At 46.0% G+C, this 23,747-nt stretch overlaps 1 protein-coding gene across 4 annotated transcripts in view; it reads right to left on the bottom strand.

Annotated features, from left to right (window-relative positions):
* GSK3B (glycogen synthase kinase 3 beta) overlaps nt 1-11,075 on the bottom strand; it is a 157,881-nt gene extending 146,806 nt beyond the window's left edge. Inside the window, exon 1 of one of the 4 annotated variants that reach the window (XM_056341507.1) lies at nt 9,710-11,065. In XM_056341507.1, coding sequence (XP_056197482.1) covers nt 9,710-9,797 — 88 coding nt within the window. In that variant the 5' untranslated portion in view covers nt 9,798-11,065. Of the gene's footprint in view, nt 1-9,709 lie in introns of all 4 variants that reach the window. The other 3 variants (XM_056341508.1, XM_056341505.1, XM_056341506.1) reach the window with 3 other exon arrangements.
* Nucleotides 11,076-23,747: the final 12,672 nt, after the last annotated feature.

Raw genomic sequence — 23,747 nt, forward strand, 5'->3', positions numbered from 1 at the left:
AATCATGAACTGCTCAAACATTACTAGTGACAAAATAAAATAGTGTATTATAAAAAAATCCACAGACTATTACATAAAGCCAAAGCATTGACACCACACAGTGTTGTTTGATGCCTCATGAATACCTATACCTGTCTGCAAAAACCCGCAAGTATTTCAAATGTGGCACCTGGGAAAACAGCTGCCATTCTTTTGCTGTCACCAAGCCCAGCAATGCCCTTATCAGCTTCCAGGGACTCAAAGCCAGTAACTCCAGCCAAAAAGAAGCTTTAGTCTACGAAGTTGAGTCTTTCATGAAATAGATTTGGTGGTATTTGTTACTCTAAGAAGATCTTCCATTATGCCAACTACGTTTCTAAAGCACAGTCCAACTGAACGACACTCAGAGAATTTGCTGGTGAACATTATTACTCAGACATGTAAAGACTCCAACAAACACACTCAACTGCCAGCCCCACATCACTTGCATAATAAAAATCTAAACACAACCTCAAACTCACTCATGCCTAGTATACTGGTCAAGGATGAGCAAGCTCTGAGTTGAGCTCAATCTAAAAACGCCAATACCTTCCCCTTTGGGAGTTACAATCAAAGCTCTCCCTGACCTCTCACTGATGCACATCATCTAAAGTTTTGGCCAAAAATTTCTGGAATAGTAAAGTTCTCCCAGTCTGCACAGATCTCATGCTTTTGTCTCTAGTACATTCACTAGTCGATCCACTAGAAAAACAGAAGAAACCACCTAGCTTTCCACGGGCCTTTAAAGCATTTCCCCAAGACTCAAATCAACTCTGCAGCCCGTTGTGGTTACTAAAACACGTACTCCAAAATTAACAACTTCTGTAAACTGATTTCAAAGTCTCTAAAACTGAAAGTTGACTAGTAAGGTTTCTGTATTCTCTGAGGAACACGGGGGGGAAAAAAGCTATTAACTTGCAACTACTACACTGCAATACACTATACATACCCACGGCTCCCAAGCCAGTACATACAATCATGAGTAAGATTGCAAGATTAGAAGTGAGATGATACGATCTTCTCAAGGACAACATCATTTTCCGCTTCTTTAGGTTTCAATTGAGCAATTGTATATATAAAGAAAAACCATTCCAGAAGCCTTACATCTGCTCACCTGCACTTATGCCTTGCCAGAAAGCCTTTATTCTCTCAGCAAGGCACAAAAACATTCTTTCTGATGCAGATACTCCAACTCTCCTAAGCGTGGGGAAATTCATTTATGGCTATGGACTTCATTCACAGGGATACAGATCTGTGCCAAATGATTCATGTTTATTTGGCCAACAACCAAATAATCTGCTGATTTAGCCTGATGAATTTGTGTCCCCTTCCACCCTCAAGGAAACCCACTGAATATAGGTCAATTAATTGTGTTACTTTTGGGGTTTATAGATACAAAACACAAATGAGGCACGTGAGAGATGGGATACAAATAATAACATAGGTTATATGTAACTGTTTGCAGCAGGGTGCGAATCAAGAAAACCAAACAGATTGGTGCTATCAACTGCAACGAAATAGTTTTTCCTCTTTCTACACTGCAAGAAAAAACAAATTCTTCTTTGCAGCAGCAGTCATATTTTAATTTATCTTTCTGCAAAACATATTCTTGGCCTCTCTGAAAATTAAACAATTGCCTGCATTCCTGGCAGAAGATATTTCTTTGAACTACAGGGCTTGTAGCCGACCAGAATTACATTCCTACTAAAAAAGTCAAAAGAGACTATGTTCTACAGTTGTGGCTGTAAGAAGTTTGCCTTGGTTGGAAAAAATTCAGCTGCTTCCCTTCTGGTTATATCTTCAGAGCCAACATCCAACTTCTCTCCTTCTAAGTACTCTGATCCAAAAGCCTGTGGCAACTTTTGTCACTATGCTCAGACACTTATCTCTGTGCATGCACAGGAGCACAGTATTCCTAAGTCCCGTACACCCTCTACAACATTATTTATCCAGTGGTATCAATCAGGAACATCCTCCCTTCCTCTTCTGATCAGCTGGTCTCTTATTATGACCACATACTGTCAGGCACCTGGACTACTAACAGGTTTCTTCAAATCCACCCAACTGCCTCAAGAGACACGTCCGTCAAGCAATGTAACTATACTACTACATGTTCCTGTGATGCATTACATTTAAGAGACACTTCACAGAGTAAAAAATAAAACCAATGGAAGCTACCTAAACAAAGGAAAAATACTAGCAGCTACCTCTATAAATAATTCAATTCTACCTTATCGTAATACCAGCATAACAGTCATTCGCTACTTTCAACATGACTACATTGGTCATTAAAACCAACAAAGCAAAAGACATTTGGCCCTATCCAGACCTATTACAGAGCTGTGAAACTATTTTTCTTCGCTGTAATTTCACTGAAGTGAATTTCCTATGGCAGGCACAAAGGCCCTCCACAACCCCACAGCACTATTTCTTCAGCTAAACTGATTCCACATTACTGATGCAGAAACCCTGCAAATCATCAAAAAAATTTATCACAAGAAAGATACCTGGCAACTCACTTTTACCTAGTTAATATCAGCACACTAGCCAAGTGCATGTGCAGGACACACTGGTACTGGTATTAACAGCCCCTCAGCTGATGGGGCTAAGCCAGAACATACTGGGCCCACTGCTACAGTGAGGTGGCAATACTCTTGGCAAGGACCAGTGCACTCCCTTCAGAAGGAGCTGCCGCAGTATGGCTTTTGTAAAAAAAAATATATATAAATAAAAAAAAATAAATGGCCCTTGGTGCTTGACACTGACAAGCTATCTTACCACTTTCCTTTCTTACATTGTAAGACAGACTAGGTGAGAACACAAATTGCCTTAAATGCTTAGATCTACTTCCCGTCTGCAAGAGATAAAAGTACAGAATGAACTGCTTTGCTTTATTTCCTTTTCTGAACAACAGACAAGTCATCTGTGGCAAGAGCACCTAATGAAAAGATTCTTTGATAGCACTGATCATACAAGTTAAAAAAAAACACTGTCCACTTCTTTTAGAGGCACATCGGTATGACTTCTGGGCATCCACATTTTTGACAGTTCTCAGAGGGTGATACAGAAATGCTTTCAGTAAGGTCTCCAACATGGATTTCTGTCAAAATCATCTCACCTCTCCTACTGCATAGGCAGAACATCACACAGCAGCACGGTCAAAGGCTGTAGTATCAAGTCAAACATGCCCTGCCTCATAGACTACAGCTAGATAACTGACCCTCTCTCTCCATGGCGTGGTAAGCTCGTACCAATGGGAGCAGGAGGGATCCTGAAGATTTGGTGAAATCTGTTCTTTCACGTAGAGTGGTTACCAATATAGAGTTCACAAAAGCTTCAGGTAGAGCTTCATTTTAGGCTTCTGTTTAATGAGATACAGCAGTGCTGACCAGGAATACCTCATCTGAGCACAACTATGATGTTGTATCCGTTGCTCACAGAAGTGTTATCTCGCTACCATGTCTCACACCTTTCCCGCCTTAAGACCAGATTGCTTCAATGCACTCAATATACGGTTACACTTTAAATCACTTCAAAAAATATAAAGTGGCACAGATCATCAGCCCTCCAAACTTAAGCCCTCCCCAAGGGCAGTATGCAGCACTTTGGCAACAATCTCCATCAGACGAGAAGTGCCAAGGGGGTTCCCAGTTTTGCACCCAAAAAGAGGGTGTCTGACCTGTACAGCACTCACGGGTTTGAGCCTTTATGTCTGAGGGAGTATCTTCCCTTGCCACACTGTGAAAGCTGTTATTAGCATTTATTTCCAGCATGCGTAAATAAAAGAGCATCTATTTGTGCAGCTTACTGAAGCGCTGACAAGACAAAATTCTAGATTTTATATGGACTTGGGTCAAACAAAAATGAGGAGAGCTGTTTTGCAAGACATTTAAACTTTCAATAAGCTCCTTTTCATAGACACTAAGGTTTGTTCATCTTTCAAGCCTGCACTGGGCTGATGCTCATTAAATTCAGAAAGCAGCCAAGTAGCTCCACCAGCCATAGAACTTCTGCAGGAGACAGCCACTTTAGCACTTCCCACACTAGCTATGGGTGACAAAGTCCTCAGAGTAAAGTTAATTTTTTTTAACAAAAACAAAAGGGAGAGAACTCCAAAAAAATGTTCAAGTCTTAAGTCTACAGAAATTTCTGGAAACTCAAAGGTAACAGACCTTCAATTTAAAATGGGACTCATCAAGTCATTCAAAGCAAAAAGACTGCAACAGCTTGAACCAAGAGGTTACTAGTGTTCTCCAACCACACTGCACATTATTAGGTAACGTGTTCAAATAATTAAGGGTTTAGCATAAATTCAGTTTCAGAAAGTGCTAGAGCTGGTCACAGCACAAAGCTTTAACTAGAAGCTTTTTGCAGGCACAGATACCCTATAGGCTTTCAAAAATCTTCTTTACATCACTCATCCATCCAGGTCAAGAAAGAACATGGGGTGGGGCAACAGCAATAGCCAATAACCCACAGATCTGTGTCATTATGAAGACCCGCAATGAGTAAACTGGACACCAATATTGGAAAAATCCTCTATGTTCTACCTAAAATAGCACTTAGAGATGGAATATATCAAATTTAAAGAACTCTTAGGGCAGCAGAAGGAAACCCTTCACCCTGTGGGGTGATCTTCAGCAATAGATGCTGAAGAACTCCCTTCCTTATCCCCTAAGAGAAAGATCAGAGTACATCAGCTACTGCTGCTTTGTGATACCTACAAGGCCCTACCAAGTTAACGGATGAAGTGATGTAACAACTTCCAGCGCCAGGACACATACAGGCAAGGAACAGACACCATAAGCCATATGGGTTTCCACAACTGTGTAAGAACGTGAATGGTTAAAATATTGCTAAGAAATACAAAGTTGAATCAATTGATAATACAAAAGATGATCACCTCCAGGAAGCTGCATAGGGAAGAGAACACACACAAAACAGTGATGGAATAAGAAGAAAAGGTTCAGGATAAACCCCAGTAAGTCTCACAACACCACCAAAAAAAACACAAACCACCAAAACACAACCACCAAACCACAAACCCACAGAAATAAGACACAAGGGTCATAGCAGAATAACTAACCAACTTATCATCTGACAGGTTCCATTTGGCATACCTCACTTTTTTTTTTTATCAGTGATTTTTTTCCTGAACTACCGCTAATGACATGAATAAAGAGAAAATAGTTTCCCAGTGTTAGAATTAAGTACAGCGAGCAGCAGTTTTATTTCTTTTCAAAGTGCAAGGCACGAGTTTGGGGCACTGTAGCACAAGACACATTTCACTGTAGCGCACGTGGTGATTAACTGACCCCGTTAGTGCAATTTTTTCATGTCTAGGCATGAGGAAAGCTGCTCACCCAGCAGCAGTCAGAAAGCTGGACAGGGCTAGGATCGGCGACGGCCAGACACATAATGCTCAGCAGGCTTCTGGAAGGGAGTAATCTTCTTCTCTCCAGCAAGGACAGCAGGATGGGCAGCTTCCAGTTTCAGAAACCAATTAGGCAGAAACTGCTATCAAAGCAACAGAGAGGGCCCTACCCTAACTGGGTTGAGAAACAGAAGGTAGCATTATCTCAATTGTTTTGCCACTTTCAACAGCCCCACTCATTCCTTCTCACTTAAGTTGCCCAGGGTGCTCTTTTCGAAGGCTCTTCCCACACACCTACCTGGACATCACACAGTATTAAATTAAGCTTGTCACCTAAATGCCACGTGCTACCTAAGCAGCAGTCACTTTTATGTCCTGAATTGTGGAGTGGCTACTAACAGAGCAACAAACTCACAGACTTTATTTCTTCATGAACCACATTTTAAAGAGCTGTTACAATAGTGAAAGATGCGCCATGCTCAAACACCAGCAGTAGTACCATGTGTGAGCAGTACACAGCAATATAGGTTTACCAAGCTGAAGTGCTTCTGCAAGATTATAGAGTGCAAAACCCTGTGCATTTAAGAAGAGAAAAACTTCAACAAAACCCAAGTTTGGCACCACCATAACATTCTTTCAGAGAGTCCAAGATTAATTATTACAAGATTGTCCTTTAGATTTTGCAACCAAGAGTACGTGTACAACATCAGAATTAGCTAAAGCAAATAAAATTGCCTTCCTCACCCTCCAAGTTAACAAATTGTGCATAACCAAGTACAGAGTCATGACATTCACACATGGAGCAAAAAACTCTTCATGGCCAGCATTAGCCATGACATTATTTACTGCAGACCAACAAGATAATTGGCTACAGTTACAATAAGTAATGTTGTCTACAAGGACTTGGTGTTACTTGAAACACTTATTTTTCCAGAAGCTCAGGGAAGGAACAAAAAAATTAAAAAATCAATTCCACAGTCATTAGATGAAAATTCTCCACAAACTTTGCAACTTCTATTTTTATACAGATATTTTTGGTCATGTGTTGCATGACTACCCTCTATATTTCAGGATTATTTTTGTCCCATTTGGGAAACAATGTACAACTGGAAGCAATGCAAGAACTAGGTGAAGAACAAAAGAAAGCTTCAAGCTCATACCTCTTCTCTTACAGTATAACCAGCAGGTTGATAGTATCAGCAAGTGGAGAACTGGAAGCTCATCTCCCTCTTGCCCTGTTGAAAGACAGGCTCAACACAAGGAGCTCACGCACTTCTTTTTTGGGGCAGAGAAAGCCTACAAACCCAGCAACACAGCCCTGCACAAAGAATTACCTACTTGAAAATTACTTCAATGTAGAAATTCATATGGTGGGGTGGAAAGAACAGCTGAGTGACTCCAAAACCACCAAAATATAAATACAGAAAAAAAAACCAATGGATTTCAGAAGATGCTAGACTCTGGTATGGCTTGAAAGAGATACAAGAAGGGCACAGGGCTCCTACACTTGCAGAGATGTTAAAATCCTTGTAACGTCTATTACAGAGTAAGGAGAGCAGCATGCATGAGAAGTCATCACCCAACAGGCAGAGGAGAACCAGCTGCTGGTGATCGCCCATCCATCCTTTCATTCCTGGTTCAGGCTTTCTTACCAACTTCTGAGAACAAAGTCTCATAAATAATACAGGGAAGAGATGAAAAATCCTTCCTCACTCTTTCTCCCCCACACACCTTGGGGAGAAGAGCAATCACTTGTACCTGTACCGTTCTAGTACTGCTCCTCCCAGGTAACACAAGGATCATTTTATCAATCCTTTCCTCATCACTTGGATACATCCTTCCTAGGTAACTGTTGCAAGTGCTCAGCGAGGAGCAGCAGTAGCTGCAGAGACACCAGAGAAAGAGTGACTTCATCATCTAAATTCACCACTACTCCAGACTTCGAAATAAAAGCAAAAATGTTAATGTCAAGTCAGGTTTTGCTCCCTGATCACTCAGAAAACATCGGCACCAAGACAGATGTACCAAAGATGTCCAAGAGACTCAAAAGATACCACTCCATCAATTTTCACCTACCTCACAAGGACTCTTTTGTCCCAGCTTTCACTCAAAAAAGCTCAGAACGTAACAAAGTAACCGATATAACTAAGTCCGTAAATATATAGCAAAATGAAAGATGCAAGCAATCTCTCTGTTCACCACACAAGTGATTTCCCCTCCCCCTTGCCACCTCAAGCACTCAACACTGGTAATAGGTAGCTTGCTACATCATGCCATTAGATGCTACCAAAACTCACAAGAACCAGAAAAATACAACCCTTTTTGACACCCAGACATTTTTCTCTCTTACAACGCAATAAAAAAAAAGTTAACTTCCTGAACCATCTTACATGGATGACTTAACTGAAAATATAAGCTGCATTTCCCACAGAGTCCTTGTATGCAATTCCCTTGCTTTGTTCTGACTTTTTTTCCAGACAGCAGAAGGACCAGGAGCACATGACTAGAGCGACTGTGGGGGTTATCACAAGTGCATGTGCTTTATGCTACGGCCTTTGTTTCTCCCTCAGCATTATACACTTGGGATTGTTTCATATTTGCAAACTTGTTAGTCTGCATCAGTTAGCACCCTCTTCACAGGCAAGCATCTGTCTAGTCTTTACCTCAAATAAACGGGAAAGGAGCATCAATGACCTTTCAAGAATCAAGCCGTAGAGCTTGAATAAAACAAAATTAGTTGCTGAGCCTGACAGGTCTAGGTCTCAGTTGGTTTAGACAGCCACCTGCAGAAATACTGATCAACAAGACCTGCTTCCTATTCCACGCACGCATAAAGTAAATCAATAAATTAAAATGGAGTCACCCACTTTCTCCATACAAATCAAGAATCCTTAATAAGTTGTCACGCTGGACCTGATCAAACATATGTTCTTATGTTACTAATGGGTGTAGTTAGTGTATATATGGGGGGTTTTGGGTTGTGGGGTGGGTTTTTTTTTTTCATTATTTTTTTTTTAATGCTGCAGGCAAGCTGATCATGCACATACAAGGTAGACTACAGACCCTGAGCCAAACGTTCTCTTCAAGGCTTCAACTGCAGTGGAAGACATTTCCGTGCAGAAAAACATCAGAATTTCTGATCTGTCAAAAAGCTCACAATCTTACAGCGCTTCGTCATGAAATGCATAAAACGATGTGATACATGCACGCATGCACAGACAGAGCCATGTCAGGTGTGGCTGTACGCAAGTATCAAATAGATCAATCAAATGGTAATGCATATCAAGCATTCCCGGTCCCATAAAGATGCCACCCTGCGTGTCTGTGAGAAAGATTAAAATATCTCTGAAAACTACACTATTAATGCAAATCTTGCAGAACAATTTAGTTGTTAAGGTGAACACATTCAATTGAAGAGTTAAGAAATTCCCTATTATAAGCATATAGCCATCTTTAGCGACTCTGAACAGGGCCTTTTTCCATTCCCACTGTATATTTCTTCAGATTTATTAAATATTTTTACCTCACATAAACCAGCTAACCCCACCAGCTAGAACACGAAGGATGGGCACATATTAAACACAAATTCCAACATGCCTATGCAGAATAAAAGCACAGGCCTCATTCTTTAAAATATTCCTCTGATCAGAAAACTGGAAAAGGCACGCCAAGCTCGAAATAACTACTCCCTAGGCTCACACAGCAAAATAACCATTTTCTTATCCTCTGTATTGAGCATTTTACCAGAGCCTGGAGGATATTAGAGAGACACCTTTTGTAAGCTCCCCTCCCCCTCTTTTTTTTTTTTTTTTTTTTTGGAAAAAGGGCTGGACTAAAAGGTGCTCACACCCGATCTACGGGTGCATGGAAAAATCTTCCAAGCTCTCTCCTTCAGAGGGCTTTTAAATCCATAAGGAACGCGAATGTCACAGCCCTACCTGTGTGCCCGCAATTCGTTTCCTCCTTTCGAAGGGGAAATGAAAAGGAAACGCAGGCGACGGACCTTCCAATCCGTTCCACAAAGGGGGGGGGAATAAATAAAATAAAGGGGTTTTAATTAGCCAGAGGCCGCTCACAAGGCTGGCAGCGACCAGAGGCGAAGGAAGAGGACAAACCACCGGGCGTTTTTCGCCCAGCAGGCCCCGAACGGAGCGGCGGCGTGCGCCTATTCAAGGTTAATGGGGAAGGGGGGGAAGGGGAGAGAAAGGAGCTGCCTCCGCCGGGCCGGGGCCGCTCCCCCGCCGCCCCCGCTCCCCGCCCGGGCCCGGTCAGGGACTGAGCCCCGGCCCGGCCCGCCGCCCCCCGCGGGATACTCACGGCTAACTTTCATGCTGCCGAAGGCCGAGGGCTGCTGCACCGGCTTGCAGCTCTCCGCGAAGGAGGTGGTCCTGGGCCGCCCGGACATGGTCTCCCGCTCCTGCTCTGCCCCGATCACCTCTCTCTTCCTGCCTTCCCCCTCCGCCGCGCCCCGGCGGCTCGGCGGGCCCGCCTGCCGCTGCCTCGCTCGCTCAGCTGGAGGAGACGGGCGGGACGCGCCACATGAAACGCCGGGCCCCCCCCTTCCCCCCCCCGGGGAAGCCCCCTCCCCTCTCGGTCTCTGTGGCGCTCTTCGCCCGGCTGCTGCTTCTTCCTCCTCCTCACGCCGCCCGTTTCTCACAAAACCATCCTTCCCGGCCGCGCCGGTGGGTCCGAGAGCCGCCTCCGCCCAGTCCGCAGCCCCCCCGGCGCCGCTCCCGCTCCCGGCCGCGAGCGAGGGGGGTTTGCTAGGCCTCGCTGCCCCCACCCTGGGCGCCAGTCACATGGGGCGGAGGCTCACGGCCCGGCTCCTCTGATCCCGCCGCTGCGTTTCTCTTTTCGGCTTTTTTTTTTTCTTCTTCTTCTTTTTCTTCCGCCTCTTCCTTCCCCCTCCCCTCTCCTCTCCGTCCCCCTCGCCTCTGAGGGAGGCGGCAGGGAATGGGACTATTTTTTCCCCGGCGGAGGGATCTCGAGGCTCCCGGAGCCGCCGGCAGGAGGTGATGAGGCCGCTCGCAAGAGGATCCGGCAGGGGCGATGGGATCCGCGGCGGGCGGAGTAGGGGTGAAGCGGTCCGGGCGGCCTCGCTCGCTCGCTGAGTCTTCTCAGTGCGGCGCTGAGGCGGCGGCCACGGCGCGGCTCCTCATTGCGCCCGCAGGGGCAGCTGGCGGCGGCTCAGGCTGGGGACGCTGCACTGCGGGCGGTGGCCGCCGGCGGCGGCGCAGGCCATGACGGCGGCGGCTCCCCGGCTCCTCCTCAGCCGGCTTCAGAGCGCTGGCGGCGGCGGTTGCTGCTGCTGCTTCCCCGGGCGTCCAAGGCACATGAGACTAGCCCGCCCGGCTGAAGCCTCCTGCCGCTCCCTCCCGGCGCCGGCTGCTTCCCGCCGGCCCCCCCTCCCCGTTTCTGCCGATTAGTCCCTTTGTCCCCGCTGCTGCCTCCGCTGCGTGCCGGGTTCCTGCTGCTGCGCTCTGTGTGTGCGCCAAAGCCGCGCAGCCGCCTATGCCCGTCGCCGCCCTACGCTGCGGAACGGCCCTAAGCACCTTCTGTGAATACCCAGCCGAAGAGCCCAACGCACTCGCTAGCCCCCAGCCCGAGGCCCTTACGGAAACACCCGAGCCGTCTCGGGACCAATCCCCAGCTCGTTACGGAAACGCCTGTAACGGCTCGCAACCAATCACGAACTCATCGCGGGCGCAGCCGAGTCTCCCCGAAGCGAAACGGCAGCCCAATCGGAAAACGCCGCCACCGCCCTAGCAGCGCGGTCGGGGAGCCAATAGGAAGGAGGCCTCTCTTCCGGCTATCGCCGGGCCAACCCGAAGAGAGCCGAAGCGGGGGAGCCAATCGCCTGGCGCGCTGCGCCTGTCACACAGCCCTGGGACGGTTTCAAGCCGCAGCCCGAGGCGGAGAGCGGGCGCGGGCTGCGATTGGCCGCCCCGGCGGAGCGCTCCGATTGGCCCGCGGCGATGAGGCGGCCCGAAGACGCAATCCAGCGCTCCGCCACGGACCAATCCCGAAGCGCGGCGCCGCGGGCAGCGCCCGCTCCCGTCGGGGCACGGCCGCTCACCTTCGTGACCCCGGGGGGCGCGCAGGGCGGGGTGGGGCGAGCGCGCACGCTCAGTGCGGCGGGAGGGCGGGCGCCGCCGCCCCTCAGGCCCGGGCTGTCCCCGGGGCCTGCCGCGGCGCCTGCCTCTCGGCCTGGGCCGCGCAGAGCCGAGCGGGCGGGGCAGAAGCACCCGCGAAATAACGGGAGTTGTGCCTGACACCGTCAGGGAGCGAGGCGCCGCGCGCCCGCCCTCAGGCCCTTGTCGGGCCCGTTGAAGCAGCCCTTGCAGCTGGCCGCGGCATGGTCATCCTTAGGCCTTTGGTGTGAAAACTCGGCGCCTGTGGGGAAGGGGTTGGCAGCGTGGGGAGCTGACTTGTTAAAAAAAATGTGCTGGAAGTCATGGGGGTGGCCATGCAGCTGCGGGATGCCAGTTGTGAAGAAACTGGGCTTGAGCGGTAGGGAAAGAAGACCAAGATGCTTAGAAAGTTCTCCCTATTGTGTGTTAACCAGCAAAACCTTCTTACAGGCAGCTGGGTTTGCCTAGATCTACCAAGCTGGTCCTCATATCCAGGTCTTGGTGCCACCGTGACTGGATTGAGCTTGGTCCTGGCCAGAGTCCCAGGCACTGTTCTGGAAGGGCCTGTACATCTTGATGGCTCTGAAGCATCCCCCAGGGGAATCGGTTCCCGGCCCTGGCAAAGCTGTCGCTGGAGTACTGCTCCCTGCTATGACCTCGGTAAAATTACTCGGCAGACCTCAGCAAAAATTGAGCACTGCTTGCTTATGCCATTAAAAAAAAAAAAAAAAAAAAAAAGTGTTGTTGCCAGAATAGTTCATACCACAAACAAAGTAACTTGGACTAGCAGAAGCACTTTCTGCCAGCGTTACAGTCTAAGAGCTGCTGTTTTCAAGGCTTCGAAATTTTGCCAGATTTACTTCCCCTCCGCCCCCCCCCAGTCCTGTTCTGAACAACATTGCTATGTGAGCAAACAAAGACCTGGCCAAAGGCAGCTAAAATTTATCCTTTACAAGAGCTGTTTTGCAAAACAGAAAGCAAACCCTGTCTCTCAAAATCATCCTGTTCAGCTGTTTGCTTACCCCAGGGTGCTCAGTTTGCTGGAAACCTTTTTTCCTGTCTGGTAAAGTATGAATGGTTTTACCTACTACAAAGGACCTGGCATTGTTTAAGGTTTGATTCTTCATGAGCTACCTGTACAGCTCCGTACAACTGGAAACCTGACAGCTAAGAATGGTGTGCTCTAACAAAGACTAAAAGAGATCTGAAATCACAATATTGGAGTGGTACTGCAGCCACCTCAAACCACCCTACTATATTCATCATTCCAGCCCCCTCTGAGACACCAGTGTATTGAATGTTGCTGAGACACCATCTCAATAAGCCACCAAGCATGAAAATGATGTTTTCTCTCCTGTTTTGGTAGAGGTGTTTGTCCCAGGTGTGACTATTTGTCAAAAATCAAGGGTACAGATTGGATTAGTTTTCTAAAGAGCAATCTTACACAAAAAGACAAAGTAAGTATGCAACTAGGCAGTGCCCAGCTCTCCTCTACCTGAAATGCACCACCAGACATTCCAGTAATGAGCTTGAAATACTTTTTTTTTTGGCCTTGAGCACCAAAATGCCAAAGCAAATCACGTTGTCGTGTTTTCTGACAAAGTTCTTTCAAAACGCTATGTAAACAGGAGAACCAACTTAAGGGAGACAGCCGAGCTCTGCTACTTGAAAAACTTGGTCTGAAAAATAGCAGGTGGGGGAGGGTGAGCTCTTTGCTCTAGCATTTCTTGTTACTCCTAATAGTAAATAAAAATCAGACCAATGCATAATTTATTCTGACAGTGTCCATTTGAAAGATGTCCCTTAAAGCTTTATAACGAGTCTATGAACTGGTAATAACAACAGCAAATCAACTTTGTTCACTCACAGAGAACAAGGCTACCTTTGGAAAACAACTTCATGCTTGCCCTCTTGTATATGGTATAACCCTTCCCTCTAATCACCCAATTTCCTCTTCAGTACCAAAACAATCCGTATCAAACCCAAAACTCTCAGTTACTGCTAATGTTACTTTTCTGAATACCAAGTCTATCCATCCACTTGGGGAATGCACATTACAAAAATCTCAGCTGCTCTACTTCCTATTATGCAATCCTGCCCACATTTCTGAGTAATAATTAACCAACCAGCTCTCCAAAGCCTGTCCATTCAGGTCGTAGTGTCTTCTCATCTACCAGGAAACCACAGAAGTGTGCTTAAAGAAGGACTATTGGGTATCTGAAGGGACAGGAAACTATAAAGCAGATCCAATTTCTGTTCGTCTTTTCATAGATTCTTTCCTTAGCTAAGACTGCTTTCAGAAAAACCCTGAACACATGATAAGGGCATCTGTTAAGCCTTAATGCTCAATTTCAAAAATGGACTGACAATTAAAATCATTTGAGAGAGTCATGAGTGAGCTAGATGCTTTTTTAGACTGAAAGGTTCTCTTTTGACAACATTGCAAAGTTCACATTTATTTTTGGTCCCTTGGCTGATGAAATGACCGCCCTTTAGAATCTGCAAATATAAATAGAATTGACGTTTTAATGATGAGTTTTCACAAGCAACTATTATGCAGTGTCTCAGGCATTAATATTGTTCCAAATCGGGATGCAAGGGGCAGTTTTACAGCTGCTGTGTTTCTGTAACATCCAAGTTCCCAGGGAGGCTGCCTGAAAAGATGAAGCGTCCAACAGAAATTACTGAAGTGTTATCTCTCTGAAATGCCATAAGGTGGCAGTGAATTGGAAAATTGGTACTATTTCTGGGTAGAACAAAGCTTTAAGGAGCTCAGCAGAAGAGGAGGGGAGGCTTGTTTGTTTGTTTGTTTAGGGGTTCTCATTTGTCTGTTTACATTTCATATATATAACCTTCACATCCAGTCCTCTTGATCAGATGCTGAATAGGTCTGCTCCAACATGCACGAGTAGACATGTTCCTGCACAGGGAACTCATACATTTTTTTCTCCAATGCTTCCTTCTCAGATCAGTGGGAAGATTTTCTGTTTGCTTACCTTGCAGCTCTTCCTGTGTCATTCCACCAGAAGCCACGGTGAGAGGGCTTCCTCCTCTGGCCTGATAAGGATGCAATCACTCAAAGCTGTTTTGAACTTTGTTGCGCCACTGAATCTAAACGATATTAATGGATCTACCAGTCTTGCATCTGGATCCTTAATATTGCCAAGGGAGTAATCCACGGAAAATTAAGTGAGATATTGTAATGGTTTGCCTCTTGTTTGATTGCTGTGGGCAAACTCAATGGTTATGGTTGAACTGTAATATTTTTTTTCCAGTGGAAAATCAGAGATTGTAACAGTAACAAATTTACTGACTGCCCAGGCGTTAATGATTAGACAATAAATCCTGAAGAGTGGTTTTGATTTTTGCCGCAGAACAGAATCCAAAAGAATCTATGTTTAGAACATTCACCAGTTGCATTTATTTTTCTGAGCAGGACAGAAGGTTTTAATCCTGAGAACCCAGCGTTTTGCAATGGTTTCCTGTCACAAAATATGTCATCACCAACAATTGCTTCAGAGAGCAGCTGATGTTCTGCTGATTGGGATGTGCGTGGGTGCACCTAGGCCTCGCAAGACTCCAGGTGAGTTTGCCAAAACCAATAGAGCCAAGTGATCCGAACAGTTTCATGTAACAGGAGCTACGGGCAGCTTCCGTTTCCCAATTTTGCGGTGCAGTCGAACAAGCAGAGACACTGAATACAGGTTCAGGGCAACATTGCAACACACAGACAACGTCAGTGACTCACTAAGCAGGCAAATGTGTCCTGTGGAAGTCCTCCCCACTGATGTTCTGCACAGGTTTAAGGCTGGTCTTATCCACTGGCTCTTGAAAGAGGCATCAAGTTTCCCACTGTGCCAGGAGAACATCCTGTGCAGTTGGACAGTTTCCCTTGCTCCAGCATTTGTCTGACCACACCTTCTTCATAAATAACCCTGGAAAACTACAGTGTCCAGAGCCAGAGAAGCTCTGTCAGTCTAATGAGCCTATGACGAGTGTTTCAGACATGTGTTTTCTGGAAAGCAAAAATAATGCTCATTTCCTCAGGAGTCTGAAAGGGTTAAAATCTAGAAAATTATTGGGCTCTCCTGTGTGTATCTTCTCCCTCACATTAGATTCAGTCAAGCAGCACAAGACTGACATCTGTTTGCTTTCTATTTGTATTTTCCTGTGCTGTCAGCAGGTCTGTCTGTTTCTGTAAAGGGGATACCAAGGAGCAGATGGATCATTCTTAACACAACCCTGTTCCCTCGAGTTTCCTGGGGCTTTCTCTGTACTACAGTATTGGTGGAAGGGCCCATGAATGTCCCATGCTCACTATTTCCCTGCCTCCCCAATCAACTTCCAAACTGGCTGTTGAGGATGCATTCAAAATAGAGTTAAAACCAGCCTGATCCCTGAGGCCTTCAGTCCATTCAAGAAAATCTCGTAGGGCTAGGAAGCCTTAACTTGAGGCAGGGGATTAGGACTACTCTTTAGATGGGTCTTGATAGAGATGGGAGAGGCATGGGCAGGGGAAGAGACCCCGGCTGGGTTTCCAAGCCATCCCAGTGACATAGAAGTTGCACAGGGAGCCTAGCACAGCAGCCAACAAAGGAGATTTTTCTCCACTTCCTCCTTCAGACAGCTGGGGGACATTGCACCAGGGTGATGAGGTTTACTGTGCCTTGTCACAAATGCAGGAGGAGGATTTGCTAGTTCCTATTGAAATAGTTTTCAGAAAGAAAGCATTGCATATGGTGCAAGGTGCCAACAGAAGGAGAAGAGGCTGTTGGGAAAGACGTCTGCATCACCAAAGCAGCAAAGAAAGCAGCAATGTGCCTGGTGGGACCTGCCCAGGATGCTGTCCTCGCCGCAAGGGCTCCCTGCGGACCGAAATTACGATCCTTGGCTGCAATGAAATGCTCATAGAGCTCTTGCTGTCACAGCTGCTTTTACCCTGGCTGAAAATAACTGCACAGGTACGGTCTCCCCAGGACAACCAGGTCCCTGGGGGAGAAAGGGGATGATAGTGCTTAGTGTGTTGGAGTCATTCTTGATACCCGCAGGGCAAACTGGGGGGAGTTTAATACACATGTGTCTGCACAGAGCAGGAATTGCTCTGCAGTATACAATGTATAGCAAAATGGTTGAATAGAGCTATGAAACCTTGGTCATTCTACATACATCAGCCGTAGGAGTGAACTTGCACTGTTGTTGTACCTCTTACCTGTGAACTGGGGGTCTGTAGTTTGCAGCCCGGAATTAAAGGTGGTGATTCTACTCAGAACCTGGGAGAACATGCACAGTTAATTAGTAAGTGGCCAAAAATGTAACACTATTTTCATTTTGTTCATTGAGATTTTGCCAAGCACTCTAACTGATTTAATGATCCCTGTCCCTAGCTGCTCACTAATCACCATCGCACACCACTTCCTTCATCTTTGGCTTGCAAATGGTTACTAATTGTTGCTGCATTGTACATCTGGTGTTGACAGCTGTCCTCACCCTGAGATGGAGAGTCAGCTGTTTTAAAAAGGAGAGCCTTCTCCCAAATCGCTGAAACATCTGGGAAAATGTGGTGTCGAAACTGAATTATCAAACATAAAAATTTAGCAAATATGTGGACAGGCTAGAAGTTCTGCAAACACAAAGGTTAAAAGTAGGTACAGGAATCAGAACAGAAAAGACTCACTGCTGTATCTTTAAAATGCATGTCCTGGGTGCTTCCCATAAAGAAGGAAAAAAAAAAAAAAAAAAAAAAAAAGCCTGTTTCCCCTGATTCCCTGTGGACTCCTTGACATAGCAAAATCTTTTACTCTGTGCATAACAGAGTACACTTCCTAGTTTAATCAGACTAACAACCCATGTTGCTTTTGCTTCAGCCTATGAGATGTAATTCAAAAGCTTTTCTACAAGACAGGACTCAGGATCAGGCAGCAAGACCTAAGTGGCTGAAGGCAAGAAACCAGCAGCATGAAAGCACCCAAAAGCCCTAGAAATCAATGGAAACAATTGCATTACTTAAAAAAAATAAATCTTTTCCAGAATCTCATTTCCTTCTGAACATTTTGTGACTGTGATTGTTACAAGCAACCTATTTTTTTTCCCCTCCCTGTTTATTTTGTGTATTTAACAGCACTGAGCATACAGTCCATTGTTTTGCTAATGGTCAGCAAAGCTTATCTCCCGATCTTGCCTGGCCGCTATTGCTCACATGCTGTTCTGTAAGACTTGGATGAGCACTCACTCCTCTCAGACCCTACCAGAGGCTGCAAGCCAGCAGCAAGAGCAAAGCTGAACTCTGCGGGCAACAATGAGTAGGCATGTAAGGACACGGAAAGGAAATGGTTGAGTTTAAACAAGGTTAGGGTGATTGGAGCAGCAGTCACTCCAAAAGTCCCCTAAGAAAAGAGCCTACAAGCAGAAAAAGCCTGGAGGACTAACAACGTGTTTTTGTAAAGAAGTCATTTCAGGACATCTGACTTCAGGGAAGTGCTACATTTATTTATTTTTAATTGGACTGGATTTAAGCCATATCAAGCTGATGATGCCATTCTGAGTTCAAAAGGAAATTCTCTTTGCCTCATAGCCTGGGAGCAAGGGACAATGCAGTTAACAGGAAAGGTGGCACTTTCAAAAGCAGTAGAAGGTAGTATTCTTAAATTCAGCAGATATTGTATATGTCAGGTACTTAATTTTCTAGTCACTGGAAGGTGAGAGACTTCTCCAGGAGATGATTCTGCTTCTCAGGTGGGGCTGATCTTAAACTTCGCCTAGAGGAGCCTCTCTTTTCTCCAAACCTATGGAAGGACCCTAAAAAGCCATGCCTAGTAAGAGGGCTCTGGGGTCAGAAGCCTCCCACCAGGTGACAGGAAGAGTTATATTTCTAACTGGACTCTGAAAGTCACTGGTGCGGGATATCACTGATGAGCAAGTCCCTGGATAATACCGACCCCTGAAATAGGTAGTACTAAACCTCCTATTTTTATTTTTTTTTTTGTAAAGGCTATGAAACATGCTGTCTGACTTCAAATCAGTCTTTAAATGTGGAAGTATGAGAAGGTTTATAAAACACTCTGAAACACCTTGCCCTGCCCACAATCAGGAACAAGACACTGGACTAGAAAAGGGCTGGAGCTGTTTGATAATCAAGGATCATCTCCTTGAAGCTCAGGAGTGGTCCATCCTGGCAAGAAGAAAATTAAGCAATGGTGGCAGGAGGCATGTATGGGTGAACAAAGAGCTCCTGACTAAACTCTGACATAAAAAGGAAATGTACCAACGGTAAAAACAGGGGTAGGTGACCCAGGAGGAAGACCGGTGAGTGTCCTTCAGCAATCCCAGGCTCCTGAGTGAAGGGCCACAAAGCACTGAGGGGGTTGGCCGATGTCATTGCAAGGTGACTTTTTGAAAGATCATGGTGATCAGGAGAGGTTCTTGAAGCCTGGAAGAAAGCAAATGTCACTTCTGTCATCAAGAAGGGCAAGGAGGAGGATCTGGGAAACTTCAGTCCCATTAGTCTCACCTCAATCCCGGAAAAGGCAACGGAGCAAGAAATTGTGGAACAATTTCCAGAAGCATGAAGAGCAAGGAGGTGGCTGAGTGTAGTCCACATGGATTTACAAAGGGGAAATGGGGCTTAACCAACCTGACAAGCAAGCTTGGTGAACGAGGGGAGGGCAGCAGATGTTCTTTGCCTTGACTTGGCTTTTGACACCATCTCCCATAACATCCCCACAGACAAGCTGAAAAAAATATGGGTTATAGAAGTGGACAGCAATGTGGATCAAAAAATGGCTAAATGGCTGGACCCAGGGCATCATGATCAGTGGCACAAAGTCCGCCTAGAGGCCAGTCACTAGTGGTAATACCTTGTTACTAGGTCTTACACTGTTTAACATCTTCATTAGTGATCTGGATGATGGGGCAGAGTACACCTTTGGCAAATACACAGATGATACAAAGCTGGGAGGAGCTGATACACCAGATGGTGTGCTGCCATCCAGAGCGACCTGGACAGGCTGGGGAATTGGGCAGGGAGGAATGGCATGAAATTCAACAAAACAAAATGCAAAGTCCTGCACCTGGGGAGGAATAACCCCATGCACTAGTACATGCTGGGGGCTCTGCAGAGGAGGACCTGAGCGGGTCTGGTGGACAACAAGCTGGCCATGAGCCAGCAGTGTGCCCTCAAAGCAAAGACAGCCAGCAACATCCTGGGCTGCATTAGGAAAAGCATCACCAGCAGGTGAAGAGAAGTGATCTTTCCCCACTACTGAGTGGTGGGTGAGCCCACACCTGGAGTCCCTGTGCCCTGTTCTTGGCTTCCCAGTACACAAAAGACATGGACTTACTGGAGCGAGTCCTGCAAAGGGCTGCAAAAATCGATTAAGAGACCAGAGCATCCCTCATACAAGGGAGGACACAGAGAGCTGGGACTCTTCAGCCTAGAGAAGAAAAGACTCAGGAGGAATCTTGTCAGTGCATATAAATACCTGCTGGGAGGGAATGAAGAAGAGGGAGACACTGCCAGGACAAGCAATAAGCATAATTTAAAACACACGGAACTCCACCTGAACACAATAAAACACTTTTTACTGTGGAGGTGGCCAAAGACTGGGGCAGGCTGGCTGGAGAGGTTATGGAGTCTCCATCTCTAAAAAAATACAAAACCTGGCTGGACACGGTCCTGGGTAACCAGCTCTAGCTGATCCTCCTTGAGCAAGGGGGGTTGGACTAGATGATCTCCAGAGGTCCCTTCTGTCCCCCACAATCCTGTGATCCACTACAGCAGTATGCTGTCAGTTCTTGGGCATTTTGCTGATTTTTCCCTAAGGTGATTGTAGATGTTACTGATGTAATTAATTGCACTGAATGCATATACCTTTGAGGATGAGGTGGTTATGAAGAAACCTGAAGTTAATAAAATAGAGGAACTGTCCACAAACAAAATACAGGAACAGGGCATCATCATTCATGGCTGTGAGGTTTTGTGCATGTGCCTTCAGCAGAATAAGCAAGGTGTGAGGAGACGAAGGCTGACAGGGCACACAGGGAAGGGTCAGCTGAGAAGTGGGAGATGAGTGACTTACGACAGCCAGTGCTGAGCATGGTGTGTAAGAATTTCAGTTTTATTTCCCAGTCTATGGCAACCAATGCACCATGAGCTGGGCTGTTTGGGTGGTGGTGGTGGTAAAATTAAAGCCCTAACGCTGTACCAAAACAAGGCACCGAGCATAGACAATTAAATCAGAGGCAGTATTTTCAAGCTGAGCACCCAGAAAATAGAGAAAACACAATTAATGACCACCTGGGAGAAGTCCGATTTAAATGACCAGCCAAGAACTCTGAAGCAGAGGCAGTTCTCCAAGGCAGCAGCCTGCAAGCTGAACCATGAGCCTGTCCTTTCTCCAGCTGCGTTCCCAGTTTCTTCCACAGCATGGTCCTGTTATATTTTATGCACTGAGGCAGGATCCCATTAAGAAAGAGTATGCAAACATGTCATTAACATCTGTCTCACAAGAGAAGATTAGAGAAATATTTGTCAAGAATGGTCTAGGAATAATTGGCCCTGCCTTGGGGGAAAAGAGATGGACTGGAGTCCCCAGATGGTTCCTTGAGGTCCCTTCCAGGCCTCTTTTCCACAAAGTCATACACGCCAAAATTAAGCCAAATTAAGTTTGCACAAATTATTTTAATTCCAGCCTTCTGGATGCTTCTGAATGCTTGATTTCCGAGCCTTTTTGGCACAGACTACAGTGTGCTGCTTTTTAGGATCCCGGCTGGTTTGTTTTAAAGCCAACTTGACCTAGCAAGGATGCCACAATATGCACATCCATGAGGTTCATTAACAATCTTGTAACAGATCCACCACAAGGACCTCTTCCAGGGACTGGTAGAGGCAACCCAGGTGACCATGCCCTCTCCAGCTAATGAAGGCAAGGGTGGGAGCAGGCAGAGATCGCTGTGCTGCTGGCCAGCGTTAGAGCCTTGCCTTTCAAATCCATGTGCTGGCAGCAGATGAGATGAGAATTTCAGGATGCCTGGGTTCCCTCCCAAACTCTGGAGAGCAGCATGTGCCACCAGGAGCTTTTTTGCTTGTTTCCATCTGTGTTCTCTTCAGTCCTATTTTTTCCAGACCCTTAAAAACAAACAGCTCCTTTGCTACCTCCTCTGCTCCCTGCCCCACCACTGTCAAGTCAGGGTCTCTCCTCTCCTCACCTCCTGCCTTCACTAATTGCATCCCACCTCAAGCCACAGCCATACCTCACCCCGTCCCACTCCCACTCCTAGTCACCTGACTTGTTCTGCCATCACAGGTCTTTTCACCTCTGCTCTTTCCCCTGCTCCCTTGTCTTATTTTTTTGCCCAACAGCTGCTCCCAGACCCCGAGTCCTTGGCGATTTAATCCTTCTCTCTATCCTCATTCCTATTCTTTGTTGATTCAGAAAATGAAGATTCCCATCTTCCCTCCTCTGCCCCGGTCACACCATCTTTCCCTGCTCCACCACCTCCTCCCCCAGCTATTCCAGCCCCAGTCACAACAGGTTCTTCAACCAGATCTACCACTTTCCTCCCACAACTGGCTTTCACAACCGCTTCTTCTGGCGCGCTGCTTCATTGCCAGCACGGTGGTCATCACCTTTATGAGCGAAGCCCCACTTTGCTGGCAGCTCAGTGCACCCTCCCACTGGGAACCACAGTGACTCGCAGGTGGGTGCTTTAGCAGCTGCAAGGATGTGGAGCATACTCAGCCAGCGTGGAGTTTCCAGGGATGATCTGGGGATAGCTTGTTGTCCATTAAATGCTAAGAAGCCTTGGCGGATCTGTGTGGCCTGTGATTTTTTAAGGTCATAAAGTGTGGTCCGGTTTGGATGGGTTTTGTCAAGACCCACAGAAGCTAGATTTCCAGTTTGTGTGGTGTGAGGGAGATGAAGTGTCTCAGACAAAAACCAGACAGACATGCTTGAAATGAGGACAAATGCATTTTTGTTAGCCTTGTTCTTGGAAATGTCCTGAATCACTTTCATTTTAAATTTCCAGTACACTCAGCATGAAAAATTTGGTATAATGCTTAAGCTTTAAGAAAATGATAAGCAAGTGAGTCCAAGGTATTTTTATGGGAAATGCTGTGCAGCCTGAATATGCAGGGTATATTATGCATCCCAAGACATAGGGACGTTAACTGTTAGGTAATGCAATCATAAAGCATTTCACTTTCTCTCACTTCTGTTTTGATCATTTCTGTTCTCACCAATTATCAAAATCTGCTAATTGCTGCATACTCTGGACATCTAACATTTTACTCTTCATTGGAGACCTTTTTGCTGCAGGACAAGCTCCTTATTATCTGGAACACCCCCTGAACTTTTATTTATTTATTCCATGGGTTACTGCAGAGTCTTTAAAATAGTGGTATTATACTGGGGACTTCAGTCATAGGCAGTCTTAGAGGAACAATCTGCTTGGCAGCTGAAATTGAGCAACATCCTTCACAGCACCGTGTCATGGTCTTCCCTTATGCTGATCACTTTATTTTGCAAATATGATATTCAGGTTTATCAAATGAATTTATGTTACCCTGGGCTTGGACATGCTTGCCAAGTCACTGAAAAAACGCCACAAGGTTTGTGTTAGAGGTGGAAGTCAACACGCTCTTTCCAACAGTAGGACAGCTATTGCTGCCTAAATGGCATAAGCAAATCGATGCCTTGTATCTGTCTTGGCCAGCCCTGCGTTTCTTTTATACTCTACAGGTAGGTTGCAAACTTGCAAAAACCAATGAGACAGTGGAAATTTCCCTGTAATGAAAGCATGTCTCTCAACACTTCCAGGCATGTTGCGGCAGAACAAAGCTGTGACCTATTCTTTCATCTGCCACCCTAAGGGTAGGAAGATCTTTAGAAGTCAATGTCTCATTTATGACTGTGCATTAGAACACCCTAACTGGTCACAGAGGGAAATTATTTTATAACAATCCTGTAAAAGGAGAGACAAAAATCTCGGTTGCTCAGCTGTTAGCTGCACAGGGCTTGGCACCGGTCTCGAAACCCGATGAATAATGTTTGACACGATATTGTTCCTAGATTTCCAGCTGTACCGGCAGGTAGGTGGCTGGCAGAAACCCCACCTTACCTCCCACTGCTGCTGCGAGATTGATGCTGTCTGGATCAGGGGGAGGATGGCCCAGTTCTGCGAAATAAATAGGCGCCTGCTGTGTCCAGCATAGAGGCGTCATCTCT

This window comes from Falco biarmicus, chromosome 5 (assembly GCF_023638135.1).
Source record: "Falco biarmicus isolate bFalBia1 chromosome 5, bFalBia1.pri, whole genome shotgun sequence".
Lineage (NCBI taxonomy): Eukaryota > Metazoa > Chordata > Aves > Falconiformes > Falconidae > Falco > Falco biarmicus.